Raw genomic sequence first — 16017 nt, 5'->3', positions numbered from 1 at the left:
GAATAGCATTGAAGAATGCAAATAAGTGTATACTGCCATTTGTTTATATCTGTGATTAGATAAATAGCATATTTACATGCATATTTCACCCCTTCATGTATTCTTCCCAGTAATTTTTCAGAATATGATTTTGAGACTTCTGATTTATTGTAACAGTGCAAAATTTATGCACAAATAGGATATATTTTATGTAAGTAAAAAAGACTATTATTGAAATTGATAAATTCTTTAAAATATACTTAATGCAATTATTAGTGGGTCTTTATATGTACTTTTTAATATTCTTTCTTTCTTATTATTTTCATTTAAGCTGTTTCTTCAGAAATAATATGTACTATGTGTTTTACTGCTCCCTATTTTCAATTGCTGAAATTAGTAGGAAAACTAGGATAATATCATAATATGCAAATAAATATGATATCTTACTACTTACAAATACAACATTTCACAAAGTTCTTTCAAACTAAACAATTGGTACTATTCAGTTTCGAGGGCCGTTAAAAAATTGCAGCGAAAATGTACGCGCAAAAGCGCCAAATCTAGCAAACGCGCCCATTTAACAGAACCGAATAGTACCAAACATTTTTCTTATTAATATTATAAAAACTTCTACCATAATTCTTTTGAAGCTTTATTGCTCATGTTCAAGTTCATCGATTAAAAATACATTTCTGTTGAATGAAAATATATGTGCAGAACAATAATAAATATACTTTCTAACTTGAATCTTCAGAATATTAAACCATACAAGATATATCATTGTAGTTCTAGTAATTTTACAAAACTGTATTTATAATTTTCCTAAAATATCTGAATAATATAAGTTATGTAAAATGCAGCATGCCTGAGTTGTAGTATACTATATTGTCACTTTATATTGCAGGAAGTAAGCACCACCATTAAATTCTTATTATAAGACCACCCGTTTTATATTGAAAGTAAATTTGTGTTTGCAGCAAATGAATATTTATATAGTACAAGAAGAAATTATATAATATTTATTTAAATATAAATTTTAAAACCATTTTTTATTCATTTTATTCAGCAAATTATGCTACCAAAAAGCAACAAATAAATAGAAAATCATAGAATATGGTACATAATAAAGAAAAATAATGCCAAGGAGTATATAGTGAAAACTCATATTATGAACGACTGCGATCTTGAATAAATCATTTGTTGAACAAGTTACCTGAAAAAAATTGTCTTGGCTGACAAATGATGTCTTGTGTTACAAAGGCTTAATTCAGAACCAAATGTTTTTCAAAAGTATGAGATAATCTCTGACACAGAATTAGTGTATCATTTTAATACCTAATTTTACATTAATTTAATAATGATTTAATATTTTCCTTTGGTATTAAAAAACGTAATGTAAAATAGAATAATGTTAATTTTATATAAAACTTTGCAGTAACATACATATTTGATGCAAAATTAGACTTTTTATGAAATGATATGCCAGTTATTTTTCCATTGATATATATTGTGCCTAAAATTATGCCATATACTACATTTTATAAAAATCATGTGAATAGTTTTGTAGTTATATATGTTTAAAGTTTGGGATTAACCAGAAATATTTTCCTTTTACAAATTTTCAATTAAAAATAATTTTTTTTTTTTTTTTTTTTTTTTTTTTTTTTTGTCGTTTAGTGAACAAACACTACCTTAACCTTTTCACATGGACTTGAAAATGGCTGTGTTTCTCTTTGCTCAGTGGTTAAGGAAAGGGGAAAAGGAAAAGATTCCACAGAATCTTGAGTATGAAGTGATTAGTGCTGTTTTGTTGGCTAGAAGAGAAACACATAGTTTTGCCTTTCAATCCAATGGGAAGCTTCAGGTGTCAGAGTGTGGGAAATGTTTTAATGGCTTTCACTTTACAGATAGATTTCTGAAGTTTTCTCATGAAAACTAGTTAGCATTTCTTCTTCAAATGAAATGTATGCTACTACTAGAGAATTTTGTTAAAAAAAATATTCTGTTTCATGATTAAAATATTTTTTTATCTTTCACCTAAATTATATACTGAAAATAAATAAAGCAATCAGAGTTAAATTTACTGAAATGTAACAAATACAGAAAATTATAACTTATTTTATGATATTATTATACAAGTACAATCATGTACGCTATTCAAAATTTATTTTAAGTATTATAATTATTCTGATTTTGAAGACCAGTTCGTGTACCACAATCTTGCATATTTCATTTACTACAAGTGTCATTTAAAAATTTTTTGAACCCCTACATGAATTTTATTACTTCTGTGCCACTATACTATTACAGTAACCCATTCTTGCCGAAATACAGATTGTTCACTGCCCTGGTATTGTATAATATTATTATACAGTCATGTACACCATTCAAAATTTATTTTAAGTAGTATAATTATTTTGATTTTGAGCAGCACTTTGTGTACCACAATCTTTCATTTTCATCTACTACAAGTGTCATTTAAAAATATTTTGAACCCCTAAAAGAATGTTATTACTTCTGTGCCATTATACTATTATAGTAACCCATTCCTGCCGAAATACAGGTGGGTCACTGCTCTGGTATTGCTTGAATAACTATTTATCTACTCGTGCAGTGACAAAAACTTACAAGTGCATGAGACAAGACTTTTTTATTTATCTTTCATGCGATGTTTCAGATGGTAGTCCCTAAATCTGACTTGCTTTTTGATCGGTGATATAAGATCTTTTAACTTTTTTATCTATTTATAGTTTTCATTTAGAAAAGTTTGCATTCAAGAAGGAGATGCAGAAATAGAAGCTGTAGCTTTTCAAAATGAAACCCTTACTGAGTTGAGTTCAAATTTTATTCAATTGCAAAATTTTAAATTTATTATTCAGTAATATTAGATTTTACCATTGTCTTAGAAGGGAAGAATAATTATTTGACTTTTTATAGAAGGAATTATTTGACTATTTAATATTACTGCTGCATTTCTTTTTTGAATGCAAAAAATATTATAAACAGAAATGCATAAAAATATTTTTTAAGTAAAAGTAATGCAATAGGCAAAATATTTATTCAATTTTTTATATTGCTCTATGCTTTTAGAAGTTTCAAATACTAAAATTATGTTTAAAATATTAGATTGTAATGTATAGTTTCCAGATCACAAACTTTTTTATAATTACTTTGTTCTTTATTTGGGGGGGGGTATCTAGTCAATCCAATTATCTCTCATCTCTTTTTGAGAGAAGATATTGGTGGCTATTTCTGTGTACAATAGTTAGGTTCCTGCTGAGAAATAAAATAAAATGAACTGGAAAATGGTAAAACATCTGAATCCCAGTAATGCTTATTATGTCAGTATCCTGATTGATTTACTTTAATTTCAACGGTGATAATTTAATATATTTTTCCCCTCATTTTTTCATTCCTTTCGTGTTATAAATCACTCCACATTAATTGCATAATAAAAAATTCGTATTTCATTGTTGCACACTTGATATTCATTTTGTTATCAAAAACTTCATGAAAAGAAGTGTCTAGACATTATGTTATGTCTAGTTATGGATATTTGTAACTTTGGCTTTGTTATTTTGAATATAATTTTTCTTTTCTCAGATTATGGCAAAAGATACTAGGGCTGTCTGCTTAAGGCAAGGGATGCTTTCGTAGAGGACTTTGTAAGAGAAATTGGCTTATATTAACATTATACGTGTCAAGATATACGTAAAGCCCATGCAGTCAGTCTGTTCATTGAAATTTGAACCCAGTTTGAATTATCAGTGTTCAACAATCTTACCCACTAAGCCAATAGTTGGCTTTTTGAATATAACAACAACAAAATATTTTACTCTTATCAACACTGATCTTGGAATATGCTTCATTTAGAATAATATTATAATTAACTTCTATGACTTGAAATATTTGTGTTAATTACACTCCTGTTGCAAACACATTAAAAATGATATAAAATGAAATAAAAAGGTATTAAAAGAGTGAAATTAAGAAAAATTTCAAACACAAATTGAAACTACATTAAAATAACTAAATTTGGAGACTATGAAAGGAAAACTATGCATTTGTAAATCCTTCAGTCTTTTAAAAATCATTTCTAAAAAGAAATTTTTCCAAAAATAAAAATTGTTTCATATTGATCTAGAGGGCAATTTCCCATTCATATGTCATTTTTATTTTTTTATTCAAGTAAAGTAATTTACATTGCTAAGGATGCTTTAAGCAACTGATAAAATAAGATTTTTTTTATTAGAATCTATGTGGAGGACTCAAAAGTCATCCAGTTTGCAATGTTTAGTTTACTGTGGCTATACTGTTGCCATTTTTTGTAAGATTCAAAAAATAATAACTTTCTGCTACTAAACATTTTAATAGTAAAACAAAGATCTTGTTGAAACAATTTTACAAAAGTAACTCTATATTTTTTAATTTAGATAATGCAAGAATACATTTCAATTAAAAAAAAAAAAATGGGCCTGCTGAAAGAATGAATAGCAATATTTGCAACAGTCATACGGAAAAAAAAAAAAAAAAAAAAACTAAAGGAAGTTCTTAAAAAGCAGATGTGTAAGAATGCAGAACAATTTATTTCTTTCTTTCAACAAAATGTTTCATTGAGAAAGTCAAATTTGCAAACATGCAATATAGGTTTGAAAAATGGATAATTTCCCTTACCCATTAATGGATTCTAACACAAGAACACATTGTCTGGGTGTCGTAAAATAATCTCCAAGCCTCAATCATTTAAATTCCTATCCCTGTGACTGACAAGAAAGTGGATTTATAATTTGCTGGGGACTATATGCCCTAGCCTCCATGAAAAGGTTTAATCTGCATAATGATTCTGCATTTTAATCACAGTATTTTTGTTATTTTAAGGAAAATTACTGAATTTTCTTTAGTTTTCACATTTTAAAAATTTAGTTAATATATCAGAGAAATACTTAGCATTTTCCTTAGGAACGAAATTCCTTTTAAACATTAAAAAAAAATTAACAGTTTAGTTTTTTGGGATCTTTTGTGACACAAATTTGAATTTAATGTATCTGATTTGCCAATAAAAGTAGCTTTGAAAAAAATGTTATTAATAGCTTGATAGCTGCAACAGTTCATTAAAAAATGTTTTTATAAATTTTTATATTCGAAATTTTTATGTAATAATTATTGGTAGTTTTATGTAGTAATTATCAATAGTTCATGTATTATTTAAAATTACAAAATTTGTACAATTGAACTTATCCTTTGGTATCTGCTATTTAGAACAGGATACCCCTGAAAAAAAGTTGAATTTTTATTATATGTGGAATGAAATAGGCCAACAATGAAACACTGAAATGTAGTTGATCAAACGTACCAGTATCATTACCTTCTCGTAAGTATTGTTACCATGTGCACCTATCCCACTAGTAGTCGAGTGATGAAGACTGTTGAATACTGGGAGTTTGATCTGGATTTGATCCCTGGTGAATGAACTGGCTGCATAGTTTGTTTTTATTGTTTCCACATGTGTAATGTGATAATCAGCCAGTTTACCTAAAAAGTTCTTCCACAGAGGCATCCCTTTTCCTTAGGCAGATAGTCCTAGTGTATTTTACCATATTCAAATAACCAACCTAAGCAGCTGCACCTATATTGTCATTTCAAACCTACAGAATCAGATTTGGGTAATGGAAATGATTATTGCAAAACTTTATGTGTGTGTAAAATAACCGTAAATGGTGATCTCTTTCATGGCCAGTTTTCAATATTTATTTTATTAAGTTCTGTGATTAAAATTTTTTAATTTATAACAAAAATATCTGAATTTTTGTATATCCTTTGGGAAGAATTTTTTTATTATTATACTTTAAAAATTCATGTTTTACAGCAACTGTACTAAAATTTCTCGCACAATTTAATATGCAATCTGTCACAAAGTTCATGATGCCTATTTTGTTGTAAAAATTCTATTAAAATTTATTTCCTTATAGATTACCAAACCTTTTGTGCCAAAAGAAAAGAATATATGCATTCATTTTTATATATGCATATGTGCTTTTGCAAGTGAAGCAAGACTTTTGGAAGAATTTAAACCCTTAGTTCAGTCTGTTCTTTCTTCAGGTAAATATTAATTTTATGCATAATGCCTTCTTTTATGGTCATGTCCTGTGTACAAAAGACATTGTTGCACAGTTTGTAACATCAGACAGTCTTGATATTAAATCTTTTTTGCAGAGTTCACCTGTGTGAAAGAGTGATTTTATATTTGTCTGATTTTTCTAGAATTGTAATGAATATATTAAATTGTGATTGACATTTGATGTTTGGAATTTCTGTGGGTATCATTATTCTCTAAACTCTTTGCTTGAATATTGTTTACTGACATCTGTAATCTTGAAAGAAGATAAACACACCAAAGTAAAACATATAATTAAGCAAAGCAATAACTTGATGATTGATTAAAATCTATGCTAAACACAAGGTTGTTACTTTGCCTAATTGTCTTATTTGTAATCTTCATCACTGACATTTATAATCATTTATAATTTGCTAATTTTATGTATAATTTATTTTTGTTTCTGTTAATTTGGTTTTAATTTGCCAAATGATTTTTTTTTTAAAAAAATATTTTCAATATTCACTTGGAAGATATTGCGATATGGCAGCCAACTAATGGCCCATGGGCACCTGTAACTAAATTAATAAATTTTATTATGAAATTATTTCATTAAAAGATTATTTGAAATTTAAAGTCCAAGAATTTTGGAATAATCATTGTTTATTATTCAGGATATATTCTTAAATATTTCCTAACACAACATATTGAGCAGCATGTTGCCACCAGATAGAACTTTTAATTGACCCTCAAGGGTATAGAAGTAAGTCACCATGGTTATCCAGGACTAAAAAACAGCATTCTTCTGTTATCAGTATCAGATTCAAAAATGTATGTGTGTATGCATATGTGTATGTATGTGCTTAATCAGTATTGGATTAAAAAATGTATGTATGTATGCATATATATGTGTATGTACACTCACATATATATACAGGTAATTACACTTATATACATACCACATATATACACATATACAGACATGTACACATACATATATATATGCATACATACATTTATTTCTGAATCCAGTTCCAATAATAGAAGAGTACCAAAAAAATTATAAAATATCAGGTAAACAAGAAAGTTCATGATGTTTTAATCATTAGAAATGAATGATAAGGCATTGTGATAGTGAATAATATTTTGCTTAGAAAACTAAAACAACAAATTAAACTTTTGACATCTTTTACCTTAGAAAGCAATCCATGAAAACATTCATTCTCTTAAATAGATAGCTATCACATGCTTTGTCATAATCAAAACAATCCTATCCAGTCCAGTTCAATTTCCTAGTGACCTAATAAGCATTTCTGTTCCTTTTCACGAAAGTTTCTCTCTCTACTATCATGAAAGTGCTTCAGCTCCCTTTTTGATATGATATTGGTTTTGATACCACGAATTTCATAAATGGTTGCTTATTCCAAAGCAGAGATAATTGCATAAAGGCACATTGTCTGGGAAATATGAAGTTTGGATTAGAAGCTCCCAGCTGAAGCTAGTAATCATTTTCTTCAATGCTTTTGCTGTGTGTGTTTTGCTGAAACAAGACTTCCTTTTTATTAATCAGTGCTCCTGCTTCTTGTTCATTGTTATTGCAGCTGATGGCAAGTGTTCTGAGGAGATTTCAGAGGTCATTCTTTTCCCATTTTACTGATGCTCAAAATAGCAATTTGAATAGTAGTTCACAAAATATAAAGTAACCCTCATCAGTGGCTTTGAATTTTTAATGCTTTGATGACAGCCTCTGGAAAAAATGCTGTCTTTCCATGTTGATACAAATAGTTAGTTGTGTGGATTTAATTATCTTGCTTATCTAGTTTATCTTGATAGAATTTTTTAAATTGGCCTGATGCCTTGCTTGAGTATTTTTCAAAATCTTAATCCTAGATGGATATTTTTTGAACCGCCACTGGCCACAGTGATTGCTTGTTACATTATCATAGACTATAATAGAAGCTATGTTACGAGCAGTGTCCAGTTTGATATGAAGTGTACATGCCCAATTTAATTGACTTTGAGACAGTTATATTGAGATCTTTTCTTCAAAACACGAACTGACTAACTTTTGAAAATGTTCTATTACTTGTACACTCTGCGATAAATAAAATTTGCTTTACACATATGTAGTCACTTATTAATTGATGGAGTGTCTTGTGCAAGTGCAACTTAATAAGGATGAAACCTAGAAATAACTCAAGCTTTCATGATTACAAGCCATGCGAATGAACAAATAAAATAAATTGTGAATAATAGTTTTATTACTTTATTACTTACTTTATAATTATTGGTTTGTGTATTACTTTTATTACCTGTATTTTTACAGTGCTTAAATTTATTGGCCTGTATATGGAAGCCTTAAATATACTCCCTTATCTTTATTTCTGACATCCCTGGTTATAATCTGAAAATTAATATTTTGTAGAATATGCATTTCATTGTAATGCTATGCTTTTATATTTCTGGTGCTAGCCTGACAGTTCAAGAATTTGTTTCAATATTGCTATTTACCAAGCAAAAAAAAAAAAAAAAAGTTTTAATGAATACACAAGTGTGAGATGTAAAAGAAAATGAAAATACATCATGGTAAATGGCTTGGTAAATTGGTAAAAAAAAGGAGGCAAGGGGTAGAAGGGGAAATAATTCTTTCCTTTTATTAAAATAAAAATACATCATGGTAAATTGTTTGTAGGAGAACCAGTAAAAAAAAGGGGGCAAGGGGAAGAATGGGAAAAAATAACTTGTCTTTTATTAATGTTGCAGTAAATTGCAATGTATATTTATGTAATTTGTATTTCTTTCAAATTAGTGAGCTCATCAATATTTTATTAATTACTCTTCAAATATATATGTGTGTGTGTAGAGAAAGAGTACTAGAAATTAAAAGTTGTTGTCATGCTAATAAGAAAAATGTTCACTGGGAAATATTGTTTAAATATAAGATGCAATATTTGCTGTGGTAAACAAAATATTCTGTACCTGAAAATTTAAAAAACTGTTGGTAAAAGTCTATTTGGACCTGAATCAGCAAAATCTGCGTTGGCTACCAAAAATCTATGTATAAAAGAAGAAAGAACATTAACAAAATGTATTCAGTTTTTATTTGCATATTGCGAGACCCATTTTGAAATCGATATCATACTAAAATTAAATATATCCTAATTTTGAAGTTCTTCAAATTGTATATTTTTATTGAGCAATGTGATTTCTTTTTTGCTGGAATGATACTTTTATAAATAAGGAAAAAAAAAAAAAAAAAAATGCAGTTTTTATTTTTCAGGCATATCAACAGGTCCTATTGGCATGAGTGAAAACAAAGCTGAATTGAAAAATTTAAGAGATATTTTTCTTGATGGTGATGGTTTATCTCCCTCTCCTCCAAAAAGGAAAAAGAATGAATCAAAATGTATGCATTATTTTATGCATCCTTTTATATGAATTAGGTAGAATTTTATCTTATCTATAACCATGCATAATTTGCAGATAGTATGAAAATGTAAAATTGCTCTAGATTTTAATATATAATAATTAAAAATGTATATCCTTAATATTTTGTTTTAATTTTTAATTGTTGTAACTCATCTCTATTTAATTAAGAACTTAGGTATTGTTAGTTAATGATAAAAATATTTGATGCAGCAGTACAGATAGATTAGTAAGTTTTCTAAATTATAGGAAAACAATTAAGGTAAGTCTGGCTTAGAGAAAAATGAATTTTATGATAGATATTGTAAGAAAAACTGTATTATTTCCAAAAAAATGCCTTAAAACCCCCACACAATCAGCTTTTTTAATTGTTGGAAACAGAAGGTGGTATGAGTTACTAATATTCCATGGTTTTAGCCACTCGGTCATTTGTTAATCGGACATTAGAATAATTTTCAGTCTATTTATACAGGGTGTGGCAGTGAATCGAGTTATGTTTTAGAAAGTTAAAATTTATTAAGAAGAAATTAAAAATATTATTTGAGTAAAATAAATTAGAGTGCAAACTAGATATGAAAGCATATACGAGGGCTATCCAGAAAGTAGATTACGTTTTGGAATAAAAAAATAAACAAAGTATAGGAAACAAATTTTATTATATACAGATGAAAGCCACACTCAAATACTACTTTTCTACATAGTCACCATACAAATTAAGGCATTTATCGTAGCGATGTACGAGCTTGGAAATTCATTCGTCGAAAAATTCGGTCGCCTGCGCCTTCAACCACTTCGTTACCTCTTCTTGCCTTCCATCTTGCACAAAACTTGTGGTAACCAAGCTTTTCGCTGATGATTTCGTGCAACAAACTTCGCGAAATTTGTGGAAAACTCAAAGAAAGTTCCGTTATTGTGAAATTTCGATTTTCACGGACTTTAGCATCGACTTTTTCGAGAAGTTCGGCGGTCACTATGCTGGGTCTCCCACTTCGATCTTCGTCGTGAACATTGGTTCGGCCATTTTGAAATCTTATGACCCACTGACGCACTCCACCTTCAGTCCCCATACACTTCACGAAGCTGCCGATAGATTTCTATCGGTTTACAGTTTTTTGCAGTCAAAAACCTTATTACTGAGCGCAGCTCGCGGGATTTTTAATTAACGCAGACATTTCAAACCGTCACAGTATCTGAACGGAGCACAGCACGAAACTCTCACTAGCACGGCTAGATGCAGACTGAGCTGCGCAACGCTCTGACCCCAAGATGGCCGCGCTAGCCCCGCCCCTAGCAGACACAGACGGAAACGTAATCTACTTCCTGGATGGTCCTCGTACTTATTTATAAATTTAAGTTACCAAACAGAAAACAGTGTGGCACAAAATAAAGAAAACAGTGTTGCATCAAAAAAGCTGTCAGCCAAAAATGTCTGCCATTCTACTGAACATACTGAGTAAGTCAAGTCTCTTACTAAGGTCACCCATTACTCTTTAAAGCATGTTAAGCAAAATTCTTGAATGGATTTTTCACTTCTGAAACTATGTGAGAGAAGACTTGGGATTTCAGATATCTAAAAAATTACATGCTGAAAGTTCGTGTAATCTGGCCATCCATGGGATTTTCCCAAATTCAGAGATAACACAATTCTGAAATTTCTTCAGAACTGCCATGGAAGCATGCGTGATGTGGCATATAGCTCCTTGTTGACAACCAAGGGTCTGTCATGGAACATTCGACAGATGCTCAGCCTGCAAAATTTCCATGCATATATAACATATAAACTCATAATGGGCATCAAAAAGCTACTCTGCAAAGATAAAAACTTGGGGTGGATGTCTGTCAACAGGTTGTCAGTCCTGAGTTATTTCATGATTAACAATCAACATTAAACCAATGTTAACTGATTATATCTAACTTTAAAAATACTTTTGAATTATTGGACCATCAATTTGGGTAACCAAATTTAAATTGGTGTTTTATAGTCCCGATTCCTTAAGTTTAATTCATATTCATTTATTAATATTTGACTGTCATAAAATCTTAAGTTAGAATATTATAATTTAAAAAGAATGTGTTCTATGCTAGACATATTTTACTTAGATTCATCAAAGTTTATTTTTTTTTTAAAGATTTGAATATATTCTAGAGCATTTGAAAAAGAAATTGTACTGTACCAATGTATCATAAGCATTGTAACTCTGTTATGTAGTATACAGTGATTGCCATTTAATGTGACTATATTTTACAGAATGATGGTTTTTTTAATCCAGAATAAGTTATAAAATTTATATCAAAATTGCAGATTTAGCAATTTGTAAAAAATGGATTTTGAAATAATAACGTGAATTGAAGAATGATGTCTTCTGGCTGATAATTATACAACATTTATGGCTCCATAAAACATGCGGTACTCCTTCCAGCAAACACACATTCACTATTTAACTGTGAATTAAGGGAATGAATGTGAAAATAAATTAGCAAAGTAAACTGATTTATTTATGTATTTCATCAGCTGAATATGTGCCCTAGACAGAAAATTTCCATTTAAGCATAACAACCTTTATATAACTGATGATCCAAAAGAGCCATTTTAAGCATAACAACCTTTATATAACTGATGAAGCAAAAGAAGTTGAAGAGAAAAATCAAACATTTTTTAATATAAATTCTGAGAATTTTGAAATTTGAAGAGATATTGATGAAACTGTTCCAGTTACCTCAACACAGAGACAAATGCTTTTTCAAACATCCTTCCACAAAATATGAGAAACTCTGGGAAGAAAAGCTGATAAGGTAGCCACAAATTTTCTGCTTGTGCTAAGATGAGAGTAGTGCTTTGTTTATTAGGGGTACAGTCAGTGGCATAACTAAAACTCTAGGGTCCCTATGCAAAAAAATTCTTGCCCCCAATAAATTTACAGAACTATCCCCCTCTAAAAAATCGAAGTCTCCAGGAGACCCCATTTTGATAGTGATTTTCTCAGATCAGGTTTAGTAATTAAAAGTATTATATGGAGACTTCCTTGTATGGACTATTAAATTATACACTTTTTTATGCATTTCATTTAAAGTTATTTCCTCAAATAATTTTAACTTAATTACCCAATCCCTCAGGGCAAGTTGAAAATGACATAAAAAATTGCAAATTTTGAATTAAATATCTCGCATAACTCAAAAACGAGTAGCCTCAGAACGTTGAAATTTTGTATGTAGGATTGCTATAACATGTAGATGCACACCTCGTATTTTAGTTGCAGTCGGCCTCACCAAAACTATATAAATATATATATAAATTTAACAAACATTCTCTATTCATGAAAAGCAAATTTAAAGTAAATTAAATTTTAAATGAAATTGAATTGCAAATAAATGATTAATTATTGCTGCGAACTAATCTACAATATCATTTAAATTCTGAGAGCATTCTTTTGAAACAATATTTATATATATCTACTCTGTTACTTGGCTCAGTGAGCGCAGTTTCTTTATTCTTATATGTTCGTAAATTGTGCATTTTTTGCTTTAAAAAAAGAGTTCTTTACTTTATTCTGTCTGTACGTATAGACGTCACGCCCCCCCTAAAAAAAACAAAATGGATTCGGTTTGGTTTATGTAATTACGGCAAAGCGTCGAGAGCTATCTTCCTAGGGTAAGGGATGCCTTCGTGGAGGTCTTTCTAAGCAAAGCTGGCTCATATAAACACTACACATGGGGAAAACTACGGAGGCCCATGCAGCCAAATTGTTCTGGGGATTCGAACCTCGGACCGAACTACCAGTGTTCAGTTACTTTACTGCTTGGCCGCTGGTGGGCCCCAGATGGATTCAGGAACAGTCAAAGTGGATATTTCCATTGAAATAACTGAAGTTTTTCGTGATTACAATTACTTAGAACGCGAAATTCCTGCAAATAAATAAAAAAGAGAAATTTTAATTTCATCCAAAAGCTTTGTTTTCAAACAAATACTACTTAAATATTCAAGTAACTCATTTTATGTTACAGAATTCAAATATTTAACAGTGCTTGAGAGCATTTTTATAACGTTATTCATCACCATGTCATAGTCTCTAGAACTAACTGAAATTGATTTTATGTTTTACAGATTTTTCCCATGTTTGATCGATACAGTTATTTGCTTCCCAATTTTTCTTTTCAATAAAGCTTGCGATATGATGAGAACTTCTCTTGCACATTTTTTTTATGGGTAATAATTGCCAGTCCTGTATTCCTGTTGATCACATTTATCCTTATTTGAAATTAACCAACATGGTTCGCAATAGTCTTTGCTAAATTCAAGTGAATAACAAAGCAAAATCTGTATCTAAAATGGAGCTATTAACTACTGTATAATGTACAGAAGAAAATGAACTGTTGCCTCTGTTTTGGAGAAAATTGATATCTTTTAGTCTACAAAGGTCAAAATTTAAAATAAATCCTTTGTAAAAATTTCTGGATAATGACCAAAATTGGATAGCTATCTTTCATTTTTTATATCTCTAAATGCTGTTGGAATATTGTCTGACCTTTCATCACTATTTATGACTGTAGCTGAAATATTTTCTGATAGTTCGCCTTCTTCAGTGATTTCAGTCGAAACATTTTCTGGTACATTTTTAATTCTTACAATTATATTTGAACAGTCTGATGCCACATTTAAATGTTTGCAAATTTCTGTTGGTTGTTCCTGTTAGCACAAAGTTGATGCCTGATATTCTTCTTGACTAGAATTTTCAACTTGGAAATAACAATCATCAGTTTTGATTTTCTTTATTGCCCATTCAAAAGCATCATATAAGTATTTTTTCTTCTTTCTTTTATGGGCCCAATTTAAAGCTTTCTTTTCCATGTTATAAGATTTTTTAATTTTCTGGTTTATAAATAAAAAGGCATATTAAAAAAAGTAGAGTAGATCATTTAATTCATCACTTAATAAATTAAGAAGGAAGAAAAGTGTAGTAGTATCATTCAGTATTTTATGCCTACTTTAAAACAGTATATTCTGTATTGTTTATTAAAATTATAAGCAACTTATTTCACATTTTTCTTTACTTTCATTTTCAATCTAAACATGAGTTTAAATAGCTTATTTACTCTTAACATTCCATCACCTATCGTCTGCACGAGCTAACATTAAGGCAGTCTCATCAATACAGCAAATAGCCACAAATAATCAAATGATTAAGACCACTGAACAGTAGTAGTTCGTCCTAGGTACGAAACCTAGAGAATGGTCTAATTGCATAAACATTTTTGTTGTTTTTTCTATGTAAGTAAATACAAGTTACTTTCTTTCAGAGACCATTCGTTTCACTAAGCAGACTGCGCTCTCTCCCTTTGATATAATTCACTTATGAACAAACAGTATGCCAACTTTGCAAACCTATGAGGAAAACAATATCTAGACTAGAAATCACTCTTTCATGTTTTACAGCTTTCAAAAATGTAAATAAAAATTTTAATGGAAATTTAGCAAGCCATAAATTAGAAGTGAATTAAATTACACTTCATGGTTTTGTTTAAATAAATGCATAAATAATTTTGATTCATAAAACAAAATACGATGTTAATGTTCTCCAGAAATGCCTAGCTATACTGCACTAAATTTCATATTACAGTTTTTAACTTTTGCTAGAAACTAGCTTTTAACGTATAAGTTATTGAATTTAAGAAGAACTAATAATATAAATTTAATACATATTTTTTCTATTTAGCTTAGATCTTAGACCTTTACTATAATTTTTTCTTTTCGTTTCCATGCCAGAATGTAAATTAGGAAAGATGAGGTCTTTAGATTGTAAGACAGAGCGTGTTCTGCCTTGCGAAGCCACATTACCAGGTTGTTAGATTAAATAAGATTTGTTGTCTTCGGCCTTGCATGGTAATGGCCGATACTGAATCTTCACGCTGTTTCATTTTTACTTTTCTTACACTTTGATGCTGATGAAATCTTTAATGTGAGTGCTTTTAAAATAACAAAATTAATTAATATACATAACATTGTTGGGGATAAGCTTTATAATTCACCATATATTGAAGTAAAGAAAAAAAAAAAAAAAAAAAATTGAATACAAATATTAACTGCTTAATTATTCGAATAAAATTTCATTACCTAAAAATTATAGTATTGAAATTAATGCGCATCAGAGTTATAAACTATTTCAATCTGACAAACGAGAAAAAGTGAAAAACTGTGAAAGAAATAGGAAACATGAATAGAAAGCAAGGAAGAGGAGAGATAATTTTAACATTTTTTAAAAACTTCTATTTGAGATAAAACCATTATAGTGAGATTTATGTAAATAAATTATATAACCAAGCTCTAAAACAATAATTGGTGTAAAATCTACAGTGCGGAAGAAAAGTAGTAATTCTTACCCTCAGCCAACTCACTCTTTATGTATTTATGAGAAACTTGGACATGAGGCTACAATATACAGTCAAAAGTCGTTAATCCGGACTCGTCGGGACTTCGGCGATTCCGGATTATCGATTTTTCCGGATTATAGATCATCAGTTTA

At 29.5% G+C, this 16017-nt stretch overlaps 1 protein-coding gene across 7 annotated transcripts in view; it reads left to right on the top strand.

Annotated features, from left to right (window-relative positions):
* The window catches only part of LOC118190427 (uncharacterized protein C2orf42 homolog), a 55290-nt gene that overhangs the window by 11841 nt on the left and 27432 nt on the right, over nt 1–16017 (top strand). For all 7 annotated transcript variants that reach the window (XM_035361130.2, XM_085818326.1, XM_035361126.1 and 4 more), the window contains 2 exons: nt 5949–6078; nt 9354–9479. In XM_035361130.2, the coding sequence (XP_035217021.1) occupies nt 5949–6078; nt 9354–9479 (256 nt within the window). The remainder of the gene's footprint in view (nt 1–5948; nt 6079–9353; nt 9480–16017) is intronic.

Source organism: Stegodyphus dumicola, chromosome 6 (genome assembly GCF_044657685.1).
Source record: "Stegodyphus dumicola isolate Sdum_Otavi_A_Nest chromosome 6, ASM4465768v1".
Taxonomy (NCBI): Eukaryota; Metazoa; Arthropoda; class Arachnida; order Araneae; family Eresidae; genus Stegodyphus; species Stegodyphus dumicola.
This window is presented reverse-complemented; position numbering and strand designations above follow the sequence as displayed.